Source organism: Cardiocondyla obscurior, linkage group LG19 (assembly GCF_019399895.1).
Source record: "Cardiocondyla obscurior isolate alpha-2009 linkage group LG19, Cobs3.1, whole genome shotgun sequence".
NCBI lineage: Eukaryota > Metazoa > Arthropoda > Insecta > Hymenoptera > Formicidae > Cardiocondyla > Cardiocondyla obscurior.
The window spans coordinates 2,635,629-2,653,290 of record NC_091882.1 but is presented as its reverse complement, the minus strand read 5'-3'; the positions used below and the strand labels follow the sequence as shown (position 1 = coordinate 2,653,290).

Here is a 17,662-nt window from a genome sequence, read left to right as displayed (position 1 = left end):
ATTATTTTATATCCGAGGTAATAGCAAAGAACCTATTCCGTAACTTTTAACAACAGTTTTGTGATCATTATATTGTCGTTGCGCAGGTTTTTTTTACTATTTATTATATCTACGTAACGATAACGTAACGGTCACAAAACTGTCGTTAGAACTTATAGAATAAGGGTACAGAATTAGAGACGGTGGAAACTATATGTGGAGCTCGGAATCATCCATAACGTCCATTGACATGACAGCATAATCACGGCTACTGTGATACAAACCATATACATGGTGCGTTGTTATTTCCGTCGTTCACTTCGTCACGTTTTCCTGCTAATTTAGAATTGAATTCTTCTTCAGAGAATTAATTTAATTAATAGTCTTTGAGTTCTGTAGCTGAATGCCGCGTCTAAGTATAACAATAATTTATGTAGTCAATATATAAAAAGTTTTTACAATGTTCGCGAGACACCTTTTATACAGCACTATTCCCTTTTCTGTTTTGAAGCTCTCTGGTTTAAGTCCTTGTTCGATCTTTATTATCACTTACCTTGAACTTAAGTCGAATCTGTTACAATCGATTTGTTTGTCCTCTTGTTTATTGTCCCTGGTTATTTTTTAAGAACGTAATCGCGAGAAAGTTCCTCCAGAGACTGTTCTACGATGCAAAGTGAGCTCACAGTTTTATTGAAGCAAATATTAAGTACAGAAAAATTGATACCGTGTGCTGTCCCTTTGCACAAAATAAATATATGATAACGAGACACTAACGAATGTACCAATTACCGCACACGAACGACTTGTGAATATTTTACTTTCTAAGGTGAGACAGTTTGTACGGTTAAATTATGTTCGCTTGTACCGGCCACCACCTCTGCATCACCACTACTTACTTGACTTACAACACTACTTAATCGACTTATTATTTCTTCTCTGCAATAAAGTTACGATAATTATTTATTAGATTAAAACGTAAGTATTTTTAGCTTACTTTGTGAATCGATAGTAGACTAAATTCTCGACGACGCATATCATGCTTCCACTAAGTACGCCAAAAACTAACAGAAGTAAAGCTGGAGCAGTCTCGTATATAGATATACTTCTTGTGGACAACGTGTCGAGCTGGCATTGCGGCTTTCTGCTCGACCAATATTTTATCTGTCGGTCGCGTAACCCGGTATTAAACATCTTGAATAGCCTAAAAAAAATGTCTTAATTGCTTCTTCAAGTGGAAGCTTTAAGTATAGTAAATCTTTAGGAAAAGCAGAACTTACCCGATTTTTGCCAATTCGGTGAATTGACCGTTGCGGCTGGCGTACATACCCATGACAGATTGTTTGAACAGATGGATTTCCGTCAGTGCGCAAATCTTGTTTGGTTCGAATGTCTTTTCAATGTAAGGGTACGCTGTGTTCGGATCTGTATGATAAGCCAGAGTACCCTCGCTGACTTGCTTCATACCCTCTTCTATCGGGAGATATCGCTTTGCCTCTGGCAAAGGATCCCAACGTTTCTTTCTGAAATAATTCGATTCCGAGCTAAGTTTCTGAAAATAAAAATTGAAACGTTTTACAATCCTAGAACGCGTACGATAATTAAGTGTCCAAAAACATGCATACATAAAGAAAGTAGTTTAGATACGGCACAGCTTCCGCTGCGATTTTCAGATCGCTATCCGCGAGAACTGTTACATCATCTTCCATCATATCGAGTGGTTCGCTCAAACGAGCCGACACTATGCTGGCCGAATAATAATTATACATAAGCCAGTTGAATATGACAATCTGTAGAAGAGCGATGCGACCCGGAATATGTTCAGGAAAAAAATTTGCCCCTGCAAAAGAAATTATGATTAAAGACGATATATATGTTAAATATTACAATATTTTATACCTTGCTGAGCAGTGATGCCGATAGTAAGAACTACAGCACCGGAATACTTCTCCTCTTTACTTTCTTCTTCGTGCTTCATTATTAGTCTCATTACAAATATGAAAAATACTATGAATATAGCATTCAAATACCAAGTTTCAATAGCAAACGGCTTAAAAAAAATCTCAAGTTTAATATCGTTCGATGGGGTAGATAGCAACATGAAGCAAGGTCTGTAAAAAAAAAAAAAGAGATTATATTTATTAAAGTTCAACTTGACGATTCTTTAATGCAAAGAAAAGTCTTTATACCGAATCGGCCATGCCGCGCCGACTAGAGTGGCATAATCTAATCTCTCGGACACCATAATCCTAGGATTGCTTCCAAAGTCAATGTAATTTGCTTGGAGGATCTCAAATATCAAACCATGCACGCTGTGACGATCCCAGTAAATTATCTCCGAAGCATGTACGCTTTAAAAAAATTATTAATATTATTATTAATTACTAACTACTAAAAATACAAAATTAAAATCTATTTTAATTAAAAAAAAAAAATTAATACCTAAAATTAAAAAGATCAGCGGTGTGAGATATCATTGCGTACACGAACTTATGCATGCTGTCTAAAGACCTGGTGTTAATGTCCTGCATGTAATCCTCCAACCGCATGTTTTTCGGCCTATATTGTATCTGAAAATAAAGTATGCGATAACACATAAAATAATAACATAATTAAATATTTCTTCTATATTTTTTTCTGTAAAATATACTATTCGGTGACACATACCACGCCTGACATTTTCAACGTCATGCCATGCATATTAGCTCTTCTCTCAATCAAGGGTTGAGTCAGAGTAATTACAAGGCCTCCCGGTTGCCACGAACCCATTCTCGTCACGTTCAGTGCACCTCCGCGATATTTGCAATGATTATAAACGTCGTAAAGATCATAGCCGCTACCGTTTGTTATTGCGAGAGTTAAGTCGGTCGTGATGCCGTAAGCGCTATCGTTCAAGAACAGTACGCTGCTGTTCAGTTTTGACCCCAAGACCAACCAGTGATACGAGTAGTCGTACATACGATACTTTGAGGACTAATAAATATAAATTATTAATTCCTTTTCTTTTCTTTCTTCTTTACATGAGAAAATTAGAAATATTGTAATAGTATCGATAGAAATTGATTTTATAAAGTCTCTTACCTCAGCAAAAATTGTCACGGCACTTTTATTATTACAACGTAAATCTACGACCACTCCCAAGCTCCAGACATCAGTACTCAAGAACCGTCGTATATTGATATCTGTATCATGTCTGCGAATAATTGTAAAGATACCGGCTCTGCTTAACGATTTCAGGAAATAAAAATCACCTGCAATTAAAAAAAAAAAAACGTGTAAAAAAAAAGAACAAAAATGTTAAAAGACATTGATAAGTTGCATTTTACTTACTTGTAAAATCTCCACAAGAAAATCCTACAACATTTCGCACTGCTTTGTTAACAAAATAATTACGAATGAAATCGCTGTCTTTCGCGTCAACGTTACAAGTAAATTTTAATATAACAAAAAAAAATACTGTGTACATTACACCACGCCTTAATTTCAGATTATGCATATCGCCGTCAAAAAAGTAAAGTCCGCGAATTTTATGCAACACTGAGTTCGTACGTATGAATACGAATACGAAAGAAATAACAGAAATAGAAATTCAGTTTGATTAAGTTTGCACGAGTTCGGTTGCGACATGCTTTGAATTTTTCAGCAACGATATAATATTAATTATAATGTCTTGAAATCGAAGATTTAATCTTTTATTTATCGTTTTAATATTACGATATTCTATCGAGAAATGAGAACTAGAAAACGTGTCACTGTCAGTCAGTCTAGCAAGTTGCGCATGAGAGTGATTAATTATTTCCGTGTTCATCTAATGAATAAACAAACTCACAAGCTATCCGTGATCAAATCTAATTAAATAAGCGTCAAATTAGTATAGATGTGATTTAGTCATTCGCGCGACAATATTTCATCTCGCGAAATAGGTGTATTTCTCGCCAATGTCGGGAAACACAATTTCTTCCACAGTTCGTTAGTAGAAGACATTAATAACCTATTAAAAAAAGAGAGAAAGACATTAAATGATGGAAATCTTGCATTACTTTTTTTTTTTAATTGCTCAATTCTTTAACGCCAATCATTACCGAGGCCATATCCAATAAATGAGGTTCTCTATTATGCAAATTGCGAGAGATAGTACGGTCGAGATGCCAATGAACACGAAAATAGGTGTAGCTTCGTGAATAGACAGCGGTTCTGCGACTAGCATATTTTTCGGACAAAACGGTTTCCTCGCAGACCAAAATTTCAGCTGTCGTTTGCGTATGCCCATGTCATACATCTTAATTAAACTACAATAATGAACGTTAAATAATAATTCGTTTACAGGTAAAAGAATTGAAATTTAAGTCTACTTGGTCGGAAACTCGCGACACAGTCAGTAACTATGCGACTTTAGGAATAACTAATTTAGTAATTATAATTGTAAGCGTCAATTTTTGTGTATTTCTTACCCGATTCTCAATAACGGAGTGAACGGGCTTCTATATCTTCCCCAAAGGGCAAGAATCGCGCGAAAGAGATGGACTTCCGTCAGCTCACATATCATTCGTGGATAGAAGTGTCGCTCGATATACGGATACGCAGCATCAATCGATGTGTGATAAGCCAAACCACCTTTAGCTACTTGATCCAGACCCTCCTCGAGTGGTAAATAACGCTTAGATTCCGGCAGTTTGTCCCATCGTTTTGCGTTGAAATACCGTACTTCCTTTTCCGGTGTCTTTCATAAAAAAAAAAAAAAATTAATTTGAGTTAAGTTAAGATGCACCACATTAGATTATGTACAGCAAGTACGTAAGAATATCTACCTGTAGAAAAGAACGAACGTACGGCGTCTGCTCGGCAGCCACTTTTAGATTACTGTCTGCTAAACTAATCAGCGAGTCGTTCATTTTTATGCCGACATTTTTTAATCGATCGGAAACGATGCTCGCTGAATAATAGTTCAGCATTAACACGCTGAAGAGCATAATGTGTATAAATGCTATACGACCCGCGTAATGCACTGGAACGAACACTGAACCTGAAAAAAATAAAAATAAATTTATCGACGGCTTATCATTTCCTGTGCATTATTTTACTGAATAGTTATTAACAGAAAATTAACAGAGCGTACCTTGTTGAGAAATAGCGCCTATTGTAAAAAGAATAGAAATGTTAAAACCCTCTGACACGCTACGAATGCCTTCCTGTCTGATTAATATTACCAGAATCAACGCGGAGACTATTATCGTACAGAGCATCACGTACCAGACTTTAATATTTAATGGTCGCAAAAACTGTTCCGTCTTCATGCTCGCCGAAGATATTGTCCGGAATAAAAAGCACGATCTGCGTAAAAATTTTTTTTTTTTCATGCATCGGTCAGCACTTTGTTATCATGAAATTACGCACCGCATTGGCCATACTGGACCGATGATATCTCCGGACCGTAATCTTTCTGCCTTCATCACAATTGGGCTGGCTGAGATGTCCACAGTTTTCTTTTGAAAAGCAACGAACATCGGTGCGGAATTATCCTGTCGCTTTCTCGGATCCACTTCCACGATCTCAATGCTTAATTAAAATTAAAAAAAATTATTTTAAGTAACAGTATGGACTCTCATAAAAATATATTTGCTGTTGCAAAAAATACTTACGTGAAATTAAAAAGATCAGCCATGTGCAATAAAATCATGTACAGGAACTGCGATCGACCGTATTTTGCCTTCATATCTTGATGCAACACGATATCCTCCGTGGACAAGTTATAAAACTTACGTGGCAGCTGTAAAATTTTCAGAATATAAATCACAACGTACACTAGCAATTGCACTGCTAAAAATTAATCGATTGCTTACTAAGACTCCCACTTTGAGTTTCATGCCGTGTAAATTAAATCTTCTTTCGTATTTCGGCTGCTTCAATCTAATTGCCATGCCAGACTTTTCGGTCCAATAGCCTAAAGCGGTTACATTCAAAGAACCACCACGTGCTTTACAAGGATTATACACGTCGTACAAATCAAATCCGGTCGGATTCTCTATGGCAATTGTAATATCGGTCACCACGCCAAAAGAGTCGTCGTTTAACAAACTCACGGTGTCGTTTAATTTCCTTCCCAAAATTAGCCATTTGTGCATCTCGTCGAACCAAAAAGATTTTGTAGCCTTAAATGAAAAGAAATTAATACCAAGAACTTTGTCATTGCTGCTTCAACATCTACAACTTCGTTATCTTTCTTGACCCTTGCCTGTCTCTCCCCTCCTCTGGTTACATTTTCACGCACATAATTTTTTTTTCATAATTGTACATTACATTACATATTCTTATAACTGTATATTATCTTAGTGCAATTAATATACTATACACATAATTAAAAATTTTTTGGAAGTTTTTTTTTTCTTTTACCTCAGAATATATTACAGTGTAATTGTGACCGTCGCATCGTGTGTCCACATAAACGCCTAAATTTCGATAGTTGTTCTGTAAAAGTTTTCTAAGAGTACGTATCGATGATCCATTCACGGACTCAAGACTCCATAGCGACGTAAGTACAAAAACATCGTTGAATGTCCTTGCAAATTTCACGTTGCCTGTCATGCAGGAGAAGCTGGTAATAATTATACACAGATATGTTTAATTATTGAAACATTATTACGCACTTTCGAGGCTACCACAAGAAAATCCAACGACGTTGGATACGCCTTTATACGTAAAATAATCTCGAGCCATGATGTTGTCGTTTGCATGAGAAACAAGTAATAGACACGATAAAGACAATAATTTCAAACTTCTATGTGGCATTTTTTAAATGTATACGGATTACAAAGATTGTATCAGCAGTTTGAAGGCGAATGAAGCAATCGTTAGTAAAACTATGTCGAACGCATCGTCAAATATTCAAAGCATTTTTACGATTTAAAATATTAATTCCTTCGATCGATTCACATATTTGTCTAATTATTATTTTATTGTACTCTATTTCTTTCGTTTCAAACGAGATTATTTCTAAGAGACTGAGAATAAAAAACAAGGTTAGAGGCTTCATTAAAAAGATTATAAGTTTGATAAAACTGAAAATGTTATTGCGAAAAGAATATCGATTTCAAATAGTAATCTCAATTAATATAATTTGTACTCTTTCAAATGCATTGTAGCATTACGTATATTAAGGATATATTCTGATATGATGCGTACAGTTGGTACGCACTCAGAATCGAAGAGCTTTCATAAATAAAGTAACTTATCAATGACTAGTACAGATTATTGCGTGTCCGCCGCTCGAGTCGTAATCATGGGTTCGCAAATTTTCAAATCCGTCAAAATCGATATTCGAAAAAGTTTATTGTAGAGCAAAAGGAGGAGCGTCGTTGGTCAACAGATAAAATTTGCCACGCAACCTAGACGAGAAAAAGATTAATAGTGATGAATTGCAATCAGTTTTCTATAAGGTTAAAAACAAATCTATAAATATCTTACGAGGTAGAAGCATATTCGCCCATCAATACGACCGGATTGTAATCGCAAAGTTGCTCCTTGTATTTTTCCCAGCTGTCGCACATTCTCGCCTTGAAGCCCACCGTGCTGCCAATGCTCTCAGTCATAAGCTGATGAGCCCTCGAATGGCTACAATAAGCTGTAATGTGAAAAAAAGTATTGAAACATTACTCAGAAATAATCTTTTTGTTAAATATGAACATTTGGCAATACTCACTTATTGTTGGCGTAAAAGAACAACCAGGTTGTGGAATCTTGCCGTCGTTAGGATAAAAATCAGCGTGTCCTAACGGTGCTAAAAATCCGAAAACCGGACCGCTAGTATGGATTACATCAACGAATTGAGCATCGGTTGGATCTAACCGGTATTCTGGACCGACGACACCGGAAATGGTTTCGAACAAAGGACTCGCAGGATCCAATCCTTTCCGAGGAAAATCGTAAGATTATGTTCGTGACATATGTATAATATTTTTTCATAATTCATTAATACCGATAACAAATATCATAATTGCATTGTTCATTTTAATTTATTCCTCAATGCTGTCAGTCATAAGCTGTCTTATCAGTAATATGTCCAGAACGAACATTGTAAATAAATCTTTAACACACAAAATTATCGTATAATAAACGACTACATTAAAAATTATATATATTTCTTAATAGCCTCGAACTCAAGCGTATTTGTATAATCTACCTGTTATTCTCCCGACACGTCCATCGTGATAAGCTCCAGCAAAACCCGCCACATAAGAACCCAAGCTATGACCACTGATGTGCACGTCTTTGTATTCTAGATTCGAGTCTCGATTTAAGAAATCCAAGAACTGGCCTAAGTAATCACCAACAAGACGTGTGTTCTTAGCAGCCACCGGGTAGGCGTCTGATGCCAAGATTCCCCATCCGACGACCACCACGTTCACATCCTGATAAAGCAGATACGCTAAAAATGCAATTAAATGTTATATCACTCAATAAATTAAAAGAAAATGTTCGTTGTACGTATTTGTAAGTGATGCTTTAGAGATAAAGGGATTACCGGAGGAAAAAAAAAAATTTACGCGCGATATAAAAAGGCACTTAGAACTCTTCCGTAAAGTTTCTGACAAGAGAAAGAAAGAAAATGAATAAAAACTTGCAAAACGATTAATTAGCCGTTATCATGCTGACCCTTGAACTGACAACGACGTCGATTCCGTATTTACCGAAATAGGCTGACCCTGATTGTTTGCGAAAGTAACTGCGGCGTGGTGGTAAAGAACACGAGTATAATGACGCAATACCTAAGTCCACCCACCGTCTATTAAATCACGTATCCAGCCTTCGCTTCCGGTATCGCTGAATCCATGAACGATGAACTTCGTCGGCCGGCTTTCGTTGAAATGCGAAGCATACAGCACCTCGGTATTGTTCAGGAACAATTGCTCTTCGCCGAAAGGGTTTTCCCTGCGCAAAGCGATAGAATAGTATAAGACAAAGATATTCTCATTTCGACGTTGATGCATCCTGAATATATTAAACGATAAAATTCCAATCCAAAAAGCGTAGACGCGCTTGTCGCGCGTTTAAGTTTCCTCGACTTGTCATTCATATCTTCGGACGTGATAAAGAGAAAAATTAGAACAATGTCGTGAGAAGCGCCTTTCCCAATCTTCTTGTTTGCCGGAAAGAAAGAAAGAAAAAAAAAGAAAAAAAAAAAGAAGGCGGGAGTCAATCCAAAGATATTAAGGCGTCAACGCGGCGCGGCGCCTCGACACTCGATAGTCGATCGAACGTCAGCGCTGAGAATAGAATGCCTGCTGATTGCACGTATCATTAAAAAATTGACGCATCCTCTACGGAGCAAGCCGGCGATAGCGGTGCCATGGTGCAATAGAAATTAGCCGCGTCGGCGTGTGATTGATTCTCGATCGGCGCCAAGATACTCCTCCGGCCGATTGCATGTAAAATAATTATTTCAGGAAATAAAGGGAAACGAACATCCGACGTACATCGAGGAGAACAAATGTGACCACGCAATTCATATGATGCAATCTAGTTTCAGGTTTGATCGCCGTGTGCAAACGCTGAAATATCTCCTGCACAACCCCCAAGCCGAGCATGGACTGCCTCCTTTTCGTGTCCTCTTCTAACCGGACCCTTTATATCTATATATATACAGCTGTTATTTAAAAAATCATACCAAGATGTAGAGAACGATGACAATTGCAAATCATTGTCACAGTAAAAAAAAAAAAAAAAAGAGGAAAAAAAGAACTACGAACCTGGTATACAATTTGAAGGTCGCCGGTTCGTGTTCTAACACCGTCTCGACGATCGACGCCCGCGCAACGTTATCATTCAACTGTGTGCTTTCCGGATACGGGTGCGCTGTAATTAACCAGATAGATTAGTCCAGGTTCAATTAGACTCGCTTGTCGCGAGCGAAATTCGGCGACGGAGGGGAAAGGAGAAGGAGCCAGCGAAAGAAGTTCGCTTTCTATTGGTCCCAAGGCGATATCTAAGGCCAGCGTTGATTACCTGACTGAGCGAGGAGGATGATGGAAAGGACGAAAAGCTCGACGACCTGTGACATGTCTCCGGGCGTGATGCTGCGCGACATACCAGTCCCGTCTCCGCGAGATGCACCGGATTACTACTTTAACTTGCTCGGCTTAACGTTGGGCCCGTCATTCATCCCGCGCGCCTTTCTTTTTGCTCCTCCACCAGCTGTCGGAATACGATAAGAGCGTCTAACGCTGCTGCCACCGCTGCTGCCTCTTCGATTCATTAACGCGCGTTTCGGCAATCGCATTTCCTCGCACGTCGGGCGCATTTTTACCTGAAAAATTACGAAATAGATTAGGAACGAAATAAACGACGATGAGCGCCAATACGTACGGTTCCAGCTTTCTGAAAATTAAGAATTGATATACTTAATAAAGTTTAAGAAACCTGCAAGATTAATAATTTATGTTATACGTAAACTTTCAAACGGTAATATACATGTCGTACGCGTCGGAGTTTTTAGAATATACCTTAGAGACGTGTCAAAGTGAAGGTGGACGTTACAATGAAGTCGCGTGTTTTTTGAGAACTTCATTTGTTCTGGAGAAAAACTGGCCGGACTGCCCCCTCCGAAATAATTCGATAACAAATTTATATAAAGTTTTACGCCCGGCAATACCGATCGTCGAGGAGAGTGACTTCGATGTAATCTTCGGACGTGCTTCGACAGATTGTGCTTCACGCAGCTCTTTTTCTTTTACTGTGACAATTGAATTTCATCCGTAAGTAGGTTGTGCATATAAAAATCTATATAACTTATATAAATTTACAAGTTTTTAAATTTCGAAAACGATCTTATGAATCCACGATACTGTCACTAATTACCTTTTGACGTGTATAAATATTTTTAACAGGTCAATAAATTGATACGTGCGATGAATTACATCGTAATTAACACAAGTAAAGGCCATCACACATGATGCATAAGCGTATGCATGAGAAAGCTGATTGGTCCATTTTCTTGTGTATTCGCCAATGGGCCAATCGGCTTTTTTATGCATTTCATGTGCGATAGCCCTTACTGGGCTTGTGTTAACAACGCCGTCTATTGGCTAGCCGTAGCCATATTATCTCAGCAACAGGAATAGGTGACGTTAGATCGAGTTGTCAAGATGTAATGGTACGTAATAAATAAATAAATGGATAAGTTTAATGCTGGATTGTTTCCTTTCGATTTATCGGCGTACGTATTTGTGTCGTAATCGTTTAAAAAAGAAAACGAAACGTTGATTTATTCGCGACATTAATTCCTTACTCTTTTGAAATTTGCTTCCGTTATCGTGGTCTGATTTGTTTGTCGGTTGCTTGGAATTTTCTTCGTTGAATTGTATTAATAAATTGTCTAATAAACTGTTTTTCTTTTTGCGGCGTATCAAATTTTCGTTATCGTATATTGGTATCGATATTATCGATGTTTGAGAAATGTATTTGTAAATGTCGCGTTGATAATAATGTATGTTAAAATTATATTTGCGCTAATTTTTCTTTTATTTTAGAGTTAACTGTACTTACGTTGATGCATCATGTCACCTGAGCCGACGCAAGAACCTGCTCAGGAAAGTCTGACAGTTTCCAGTGCAATCCTGGATGCAAGAGTAGCAAATGATGAAGAGGAAAGCGATGATGATGATATGGGTATGGCAGGATATATGCCATTATCCCAAGTTCCTATTGATGCCGATCCTATTTTAGGCGAGGAGGAGGTACTTTAACATCACAAAAAGTAGCAGTATTTTTTTTTCCTTGAGAAAAAGAACTTTTAAATTTAATTAAAACGCTTGTTTTACATTTTAGAATGACGAATGGTTACCTGGAATTGGTGAATCTGGTCAAGCATCAGCAAGTTCAACAACTGAAACTGAGGATGTAAGTCTTGTAAGATGATTTGCTATGAAAATGTTAACAAAAATTCATTAAGTATTTATAAGTATTTGAACAGTACATTTAAGAAACAATTACAAAATTTATTTGTAATATTTCAGAATTGTTCTTCAGAGACATTGGAGGTCTGGTCCAGTCAGCACAATCGTTCCGACATTGATCTAGATGCAACAAAAATTAAAGAAGTAAAATCTGTAATGGCATCCATTACTCTCCCTGAATCTTCCATTCCACAATGGGCGAGCACAATTTCGGAAGAACAGTGGAAAGAGCAGCTTCTTGTACGCATTAAACAGATGCAGAATAAGGACGTATAGCTGCAAAAAAAAAGTTAAAATCTTTACAGTTAGCTGTATGTGACATCTAGAATTATTTGGAATATTAAATATTTGATTTTTATATCAGTTAAGCTAAAAGCTGTCTCAAATAGACTTTTAGCATCTTCTTGTTAATGCATAGGATGTATACCTGTGAGGTGAAAGGAACATAAATCAAAATATTGAGACAAATTGTAAAGTATAGCTTTATTATTATTTTTTTATATAGTATATTAGAAGCAGATTATAAGATATATATTAGATTAATTTAATTAATAGACATTTTTCTTTTTTTTCGATGAGACTGCGCTTTGAAAGAGTAAAACGCACATGATACCTCATCTCGGTGCTATACTAATGAAATGTGACATATTTCTGAACCGCAAACATCCCATTATGAGTTCTCCTATATTTCATCATCGTATATCGCTTAATCTATATAAAGAAGGCATGATGCGATTTTATAGTTCAAACTCCACGTCGATGGCAGCGGCTTTGATTGGATTGAGTTTCTTTCGTAAGGCAGCAATATCATCTTCTATTTTTATCAATTTCCGATATTTCTAAAAAAAATTAATCATTATTATCATATTATTTATTCTTTAACTCACGATGTTATGTACTTCTGAGGTAGTTCCGGGTGTAACGCTCCAGATGTAAATCATGTAGCCTGGAATGCATAACATCGAGGAAAGACCCGCAAGCCATCCTAGCAAATGGCTCCACCATGGAAACTCATACGTAAGATATTTCACAGGGACGAACTTGATGATATTGAAGATAAAAACGCCCTATATATACACGATATAAAGTGTTATAAACAGAAAGTGGCACATGCTATTTCTGAATCATTGGAGCAAATTGGAGGTCTTACCACGCAAATGGCAGGTGTGGTAAACGTCCAACATATCTTCCACCAGAAACAAGGATAATAGCCTATCATATCCCGTATGCCTTCATAAAAGCGATCCACACCGAATGCCCATGAGACGGAGATGCACTCGAAGAACATCAGAAAGAGTAAACAAAACCCGCTTACAGCGTACGTGTCCAATAATTGAAATACGTACATACCGCCCTGGATATAACATTAGTTTTCATCAATTAGAATAAATCTAAGGTGATCTTAATTTACACGTAAGATATTTTTTAAATTTTTGTATAGAAACTTTATTATTCGAGCGTACTAATACTTACTTCCGTCACGCACAGAAGCCCGATTAGGTAGGAGATCAAGCATACGATTGCGATGAACACTTCTTTCCGTTTTCTAAGCACTCGCGGCCACTCGTCTACGGCAGCGGTAATGAAGCCCTCCATGGTACAGAACTGGAATATGACTTGTTTTTAACATCAACGTTATAATTCGTAGTAATTCTAATAGAGTGGATATCTATCCTTGAATTCGATGAACGTACGTTACCTGACTGTCCAATCCTATTAAAAGGAGCATAAAAAAGAAGAGACTCGACCAAATTGATGCCCCGGGTAGTTGTAATACTGCCGAAGGATAAACTAAGAACGCCAAACCAGGTCCTGATCGAAACAAATATAGTAAAATTATTGCGTCAATATAATTCGAAAGATAGAATAAAAATTAATAGCTACCAGAAGCAGCTACATCGGCCACTGGCTTCTGTTGTTCGTGTGCCATAAAACCAACTACGGAAAATATAACTACTCCGCTAAGCAAGCTGGTGCAAGTATTCACTCCACATACGATGAGAGCATCTCTGTAATATACGGATAAAATTAGCATATATAATCTGCTTTACACAAAAACAATTTTTTAAAAAAGAAAAAGTGAGAAGAACGATTAGAACATAATTCGTAGAAGACTCTTACTTGTAAACATTATTATTAAATTTATTGTAACTGCCTAGAGCTACCAATGCACCCAGGCCAAGAGCGTAAGTGAAGAATATCTGTGTTACTGCATCTATCCATACCTATACGCACAATAATTGTAATATTTACATTTTAGTGTAACTAAACGAAAAATCGATGATTTTACCTCGGGATCGCCGAGTTTCGACAGATTTGGCGTAGCATAATATTTTAAACCTTCCGCAGCACCAGGGAGCGTTAAACCTCGTATAAGGAGTACTACCAGCAAGGCGTACGGAAAGAGCGCGGTGAAATAGACGACCTGTATTACATTATATTAATTTACTCGCTATGTCCGGAAATGATAAAGTCGTAAGTATAATTTACTTTACCTTGCCAGTCCATTTAACGCCTTTCCAAATGCAAAAGTAGCACATTATCCACACGACTGCAAGTGTGCCGGCCAATTCCCATCTTATATTACCTATGTTTTCGATGCCGGAGGAGATCTGTAGAGTGCGTCTCCTTTTTGTAACAAAAGACGCGAATGATAATGTTTGAGCTTATTGTAATTAATTAATTAATTAATTAATTAATTAATTAATTAATGCAAACATTTACAGAGCCAGTTACTTACTCCCAAAATTCCTTGACTGGATCTTTAAGCAGTTCGTGACTCAAATTTCCAAGAGACGTAGAACATAAAACATTATTCGGCCAATAATCCGTTTGCCAGCATGTTACATTCAGACGTTCGTCGGGCGTGATGCAATAGCGCGTGTTCCACGAGTTGTCACAAGTTCTCCAAGGTACATCTATATTAAAATTTATATTCGATTAATGCAGTGCTTTGAATAACTCTATTTTTAATTATGTATAAAACTTACCAGGACGTAAAGAGACCAGGAAATAGAAAAGTGCCCAAGCGAGGATGATAATGTAATATATATTAGTCCAGCAAGAAAGCACGCAGGTCGCATATCCAATGCCTATGCAAGCATCGATATTATTACTGTTCGTAAAAGTATCTCAATGAAATTAATATCGTTTTTAACGTCACCTTTAAAAATTGGGGCTATTTTAAAAACACCGAGACCACCTATCGTCAGCATCTGTCCTAAAGAAAGTTCCATCAGGAACATGGGTATACCGGCCAGCGCGAGCGCGATGAAGTAGGGCACCATGAAAGCACCGCCGCCATTCTTATAACAAAGGTATGGAAATCGCCACAGATTACCCAAACCTATGGCCAGTCCCACGACGGATAAAATAAATTCGACCTGTAAAAAAAAAGAATGTGAAAATTATGTTTATAAATTACAATCAGTTTAGATTGAATCTTGATCGACGTTTTACCTTGCTGTTCCAGATTCCTCGGTCCGGTAACGCTTTAATGAGCGAAGACCTCTTAATAATCGAGGACTGTCGCAGACATTGTATCGCCTCGAATCGGAAGTCTGATTCTTTCTCGCCATTGGGGCCTCTATTGCTAGTTGGCTCGGAGAAGAGGGCCTTCAGTTCTTGCACCGGATTCACAGGGCTTGCCGCCGGTTTTCTCGGCAGAGGACTAGTGGATCTGTCTACCTTGGGACGGCCGGTCGATCCCCTTGAAGGCATTATTCGTTGCGGCGACGAAATCGCGAGACAAAATCGGAATTGAAAAAACTCACCTCATCCTAACAGGCCGACCGCGTGTGGAGATCGGCTCGCTAACTGTGTGTAACTTGCTCCTCTTCTTTCTGATTCAAATGTTAGAACGGGACGGCTGTTGAATCCGATGGTGAAGTGGAAAGAGAGGGAAGAGCGAAGGGCTGATTGACAATTGCCGTCAATAATAATAGGAAGTTTTTGTAACGCGACCTCGTCCTACCTAGTTGCGCCGACCTTAACAAACAGGAAACCCTTTAAAAGTGGCCGGACGTGTTACAAGAGGTTCGAGAAGAGTACAGAGGGGCTGGCAATAAGTCCGTAATATAAATAATAGATTAAATTTGCGTTCTCTCGTGATAATACCCGCGGTCATCGTCGTCGCGCGCACGAGCGCGAGGTGCGCGTACAAGGTATGACATATTATAGTAGACAAGGGTCTTGATGATGACGGACGATGAATAACGAGCCACTTCCGGGAATCATAGCGTTCACCGAATGCGTTCTCATCGTCACAACCTTGTCCTATTTTATTATTCAACTCATGGTGTCCTGTGCACCGTGCGGTGTCGCAATAAATGTGTCTTATATTGCACATTCAGCGACGACGACACCGTATAACAGTAAGATCTCATTTTTCTTATTTAATTAAGAATTTTAAAATCGCACAGAGTAATCGCTACACTAAAATTTCAATCGCTATGTTAAATTTCAATCAAAGCTTTCAGCCAATTAACAGTTAACATAACAACTTATTAAACAGTTTATATTTTGTTTCAGATAATTTTTACGTAACTTCAAAGAAGCAAAGATCCATTACCGAAGGAACAATTAATGCGTTTTACGTAGAAATTGCACAAGTGATACGTACGCAATTATTTTACCATCTAATATATGCGGATTTCCTGCACCAGTATCTCTTCTTGGTATCCTCGCACTGGTCCTTATCTCGGCATCCTGCTAAGTATTCCGCTTCCTTCACGTGCGAGATCACTTTCGAGATCTTCGGTACAGAATGCGGAACTTCTGATAGGGGTAAGATCACCCCTTTTTTTTAAAAAAAAAACGAGCTGAACGTTCAGCCGAGCGCGACTTTGAGGAAGGGCTCGCACGGATGCAGAGATTTCTGCCGTACCCCGTCGCGATCTACCCCACAATGATGCTCGGTCCCCCTCGAGCATGAACGCATCTATCTTTCCATTCAACAAATTAATGCCACAGTGTCACTCTATATTTAGGTTGCTCGTATGACACGAAGAGATCGGTCGTATGCGCGCGAATTGCGCCAACCGAACGTTACGTTTTCCGCTTTTCTTTCGCGTTATCATATACCTTCCACGTAGCAACGGTTCATTATGTACTAAATTGAAGAACGATTGTGGAGTAAATTACACGAGCTACAATTAAGCCTGGAAGTAAAAAGATAAATTATTTGTAGTTCCACCAGCTTATATGTTAAAAGAAAAAAAATACCAACTATTATATAAATTTTAAATAATAGTACGTCCGCTTTATATAAATACTTTTACATAATATCGAGATATGTATTTATCGCAGAAGATTTAAGCTTCCTGAAAGTTTAATTTGTTAAATCACAAATTATTTTTTTAGGTACAAGCGTATAATGAATAATCAAAATATAGAAATAGGAAGAAATATTACACATAAGAAGAAAAAAAAACGAATATATGTATGTATCTTTTTTTTCTTAAAAGTAATGGTTATTAATGGTCATTCTTAATATTAGTTTCTATTTCTAATAATTTGTTTTATTATCTGTACAATGTACAGGATATTATAAAAATTCCTATACGTTTTAGATTATTTTTTTACAGGTTTCTTTACTCTTTATAAGATTTTATAAGAGCGTGCTCCAGGCACATTTAATACGTCAATTATTATTTACGTCGATATGTGATGTCATTTATAGATTATATTATACATAAAATCCTAATCTATAGGATTATAATTCTAATCTTAATCCTGAA

At 37.5% G+C, this 17,662-nt stretch overlaps 6 protein-coding genes across 9 annotated transcripts; 2 read left to right on the top strand and 4 right to left on the bottom strand.

Annotated features, from left to right (window-relative positions):
* Positions 1 to 778: 778 nt before the first annotated feature.
* Positions 779 to 3,713, bottom strand: LOC139110262 (ionotropic receptor 75a-like). Its single transcript, XM_070669902.1, has 10 exons — positions 3,307 to 3,713; positions 3,058 to 3,227; positions 2,644 to 2,949; positions 2,419 to 2,546; positions 2,166 to 2,327; positions 1,876 to 2,087; positions 1,602 to 1,816; positions 1,257 to 1,528; positions 974 to 1,180; positions 779 to 915 (listed from the first exon to the last, which is right to left on the bottom strand). Exons 1-10 carry the CDS (start codon positions 3,470 to 3,472, stop codon positions 801 to 803), a joined length of 1,953 nt encoding a protein of 650 aa, XP_070526003.1. The 5' UTR covers positions 3,473 to 3,713; the 3' UTR covers positions 779 to 800.
* Positions 3,714 to 3,727: 14 nt separating this feature from the next.
* Positions 3,728 to 6,877, bottom strand: LOC139110265 (ionotropic receptor 75a-like). Its single transcript, XM_070669907.1, has 10 exons — positions 6,621 to 6,877; positions 6,367 to 6,551; positions 5,817 to 6,125; positions 5,616 to 5,743; positions 5,371 to 5,532; positions 5,093 to 5,307; positions 4,785 to 4,999; positions 4,428 to 4,696; positions 4,059 to 4,265; positions 3,728 to 3,967 (listed from the first exon to the last, which is right to left on the bottom strand). Exons 1-10 carry the CDS (start codon positions 6,760 to 6,762, stop codon positions 3,865 to 3,867), a joined length of 1,935 nt encoding a protein of 644 aa, XP_070526008.1. The 5' UTR covers positions 6,763 to 6,877; the 3' UTR covers positions 3,728 to 3,864.
* A 406-nt stretch (positions 6,878 to 7,283) lies between these two features.
* On the bottom strand, positions 7,284 to 10,671 carry LOC139110264 (pancreatic triacylglycerol lipase). 3 transcript variants are annotated; one of them, XM_070669904.1, is made up of 8 exons: positions 10,473 to 10,671; positions 9,976 to 10,276; positions 9,720 to 9,825; positions 8,753 to 8,901; positions 8,153 to 8,398; positions 7,673 to 7,879; positions 7,438 to 7,594; positions 7,284 to 7,358 (listed from the first exon to the last, which is right to left on the bottom strand). In XM_070669904.1, the coding sequence occupies exons 2-8, from the start codon at positions 10,055 to 10,057 to the stop codon at positions 7,301 to 7,303; spliced, it is 1,005 nt and encodes a 334-aa protein (XP_070526005.1). In that variant the 5' UTR covers positions 10,058 to 10,276; positions 10,473 to 10,671; the 3' UTR covers positions 7,284 to 7,300. The 3 variants fall into 3 exon arrangements, with proteins under 3 accessions (XP_070526005.1, XP_070526007.1, XP_070526006.1); XM_070669906.1 differs by lacking the exons at positions 9,976 to 10,276; positions 10,473 to 10,671 and adding an exon at positions 9,436 to 9,602 and having other exon boundaries at positions 9,720 to 9,810; XM_070669905.1 differs by lacking the exons at positions 9,720 to 9,825; positions 9,976 to 10,276; positions 10,473 to 10,671 and adding an exon at positions 9,436 to 9,692.
* Positions 10,672 to 11,022: 351 nt separating this feature from the next.
* LOC139109892 (male-enhanced antigen 1) lies at positions 11,023 to 12,392 on the top strand. The gene is made up of 4 exons (XM_070669308.1): positions 11,023 to 11,122; positions 11,499 to 11,705; positions 11,797 to 11,868; positions 11,985 to 12,392. Exons 2-4 carry the CDS (start codon positions 11,526 to 11,528, stop codon positions 12,198 to 12,200), a joined length of 468 nt encoding a protein of 155 aa, XP_070525409.1. The 5' UTR covers positions 11,023 to 11,122; positions 11,499 to 11,525; the 3' UTR covers positions 12,201 to 12,392.
* Positions 12,393 to 12,621: 229 nt separating this feature from the next.
* Positions 12,622 to 15,836, bottom strand: Gat-1b (GABA neurotransmitter transporter-1B). Of its 2 annotated transcripts, XM_070669298.1 has the most exons (14): positions 15,698 to 15,836; positions 15,384 to 15,633; positions 15,088 to 15,307; positions 14,915 to 15,016; positions 14,665 to 14,842; positions 14,420 to 14,552; positions 14,215 to 14,349; positions 14,046 to 14,149; positions 13,809 to 13,933; positions 13,624 to 13,736; positions 13,398 to 13,529; positions 13,075 to 13,278; positions 12,824 to 12,991; positions 12,622 to 12,763 (listed from the first exon to the last, which is right to left on the bottom strand). In XM_070669298.1, the coding sequence occupies exons 1-14, from the start codon at positions 15,700 to 15,702 to the stop codon at positions 12,662 to 12,664; spliced, it is 1,971 nt and encodes a 656-aa protein (XP_070525399.1). In that variant the 5' UTR covers positions 15,703 to 15,836; the 3' UTR covers positions 12,622 to 12,661. The 2 variants fall into 2 exon arrangements, with proteins under 2 accessions (XP_070525399.1, XP_070525398.1); XM_070669297.1 differs by lacking the exon at positions 15,698 to 15,836 and having other exon boundaries at positions 15,384 to 15,644.
* A 295-nt stretch (positions 15,837 to 16,131) lies between these two features.
* LOC139109893 (uncharacterized) lies at positions 16,132 to 17,370 on the top strand. Its single transcript, XM_070669309.1, has 3 exons — positions 16,132 to 16,297; positions 16,455 to 16,709; positions 17,286 to 17,370. The coding sequence occupies exons 1-3, from the start codon at positions 16,132 to 16,134 to the stop codon at positions 17,297 to 17,299; spliced, it is 435 nt and encodes a 144-aa protein (XP_070525410.1). The 3' UTR covers positions 17,300 to 17,370.
* Positions 17,371 to 17,662: the final 292 nt, after the last annotated feature.

What these genes read in the sequence shown, in the direction of transcription:
- LOC139110262 (XM_070669902.1), bottom strand. Translation starts at nt 3,472, where the DNA reads ATGCATAATCTGAAATTAAGGCGTGGTGTAATGTACACAGTATTTTTT. An exon ending in TTCTTGTGGAGATTTTACAA is followed by an intron (nt 3,228 to 3,306) that starts GTAAGTAAAATG and finishes TTTTAATTGCAG; the next exon opens with GTGATTTTTATTTCCTGAAA. An exon ending in GGCGCGGCATGGCCGATTCG is followed by an intron (nt 2,088 to 2,165) that starts GTATAAAGACTT and finishes TTTTTTTTACAG; the next exon opens with ACCTTGCTTCATGTTGCTAT.
- LOC139110265 (XM_070669907.1), bottom strand. Translation starts at nt 6,762, where the DNA reads ATGCCACATAGAAGTTTGAAATTATTGTCTTTATCGTGTCTATTACTT. An exon ending in GGTCCAGTATGGCCAATGCG is followed by an intron (nt 5,308 to 5,370) that starts GTGCGTAATTTC and finishes ATTTTTACGCAG; the next exon opens with ATCGTGCTTTTTATTCCGGA. An exon ending in ATTTATTGGATATGGCCTCG is followed by an intron (nt 3,968 to 4,058) that starts GTAATGATTGGC and finishes TTTTTTTAATAG; the next exon opens with GTTATTAATGTCTTCTACTA.
- LOC139110264 (XM_070669904.1), bottom strand. Translation starts at nt 10,057, where the DNA reads ATGTCGCGCAGCATCACGCCCGGAGACATGTCACAGGTCGTCGAGCTT. An exon ending in ACCTTCAAATTGTATACCAG is followed by an intron (nt 8,902 to 9,719) that starts GTTCGTAGTTCT and finishes CGCTTTGCGCAG; the next exon opens with GGAAAACCCTTTCGGCGAAG. An exon ending in TTCTTTTACGCCAACAATAA is followed by an intron (nt 7,595 to 7,672) that starts GTGAGTATTGCC and finishes TTCACATTACAG; the next exon opens with CTTATTGTAGCCATTCGAGG.
- LOC139109892 (XM_070669308.1), top strand. Translation starts at nt 11,526, where the DNA reads ATGTCACCTGAGCCGACGCAAGAACCTGCTCAGGAAAGTCTGACAGTT. An exon ending in CTATTTTAGGCGAGGAGGAG is followed by an intron (nt 11,706 to 11,796) that starts GTACTTTAACAT and finishes TTTACATTTTAG; the next exon opens with AATGACGAATGGTTACCTGG. An exon ending in CAACAACTGAAACTGAGGAT is followed by an intron (nt 11,869 to 11,984) that starts GTAAGTCTTGTA and finishes GTAATATTTCAG; the next exon opens with AATTGTTCTTCAGAGACATT.
- Gat-1b (XM_070669297.1), bottom strand. Translation starts at nt 15,644, where the DNA reads ATGCCTTCAAGGGGATCGACCGGCCGTCCCAAGGTAGACAGATCCACT. An exon ending in AATAGCCCCAATTTTTAAAG is followed by an intron (nt 15,017 to 15,087) that starts GTGACGTTAAAA and finishes ATGCTTGCATAG; the next exon opens with GCATTGGATATGCGACCTGC. An exon ending in CGAAACTCGGCGATCCCGAG is followed by an intron (nt 14,150 to 14,214) that starts GTAAAATCATCG and finishes TTGTGCGTATAG; the next exon opens with GTATGGATAGATGCAGTAAC.
- LOC139109893 (XM_070669309.1), top strand. Translation starts at nt 16,132, where the DNA reads ATGAATAACGAGCCACTTCCGGGAATCATAGCGTTCACCGAATGCGTT. An exon ending in GACGACGACACCGTATAACA is followed by an intron (nt 16,298 to 16,454) that starts GTAAGATCTCAT and finishes ATTTTGTTTCAG; the next exon opens with ATAATTTTTACGTAACTTCA.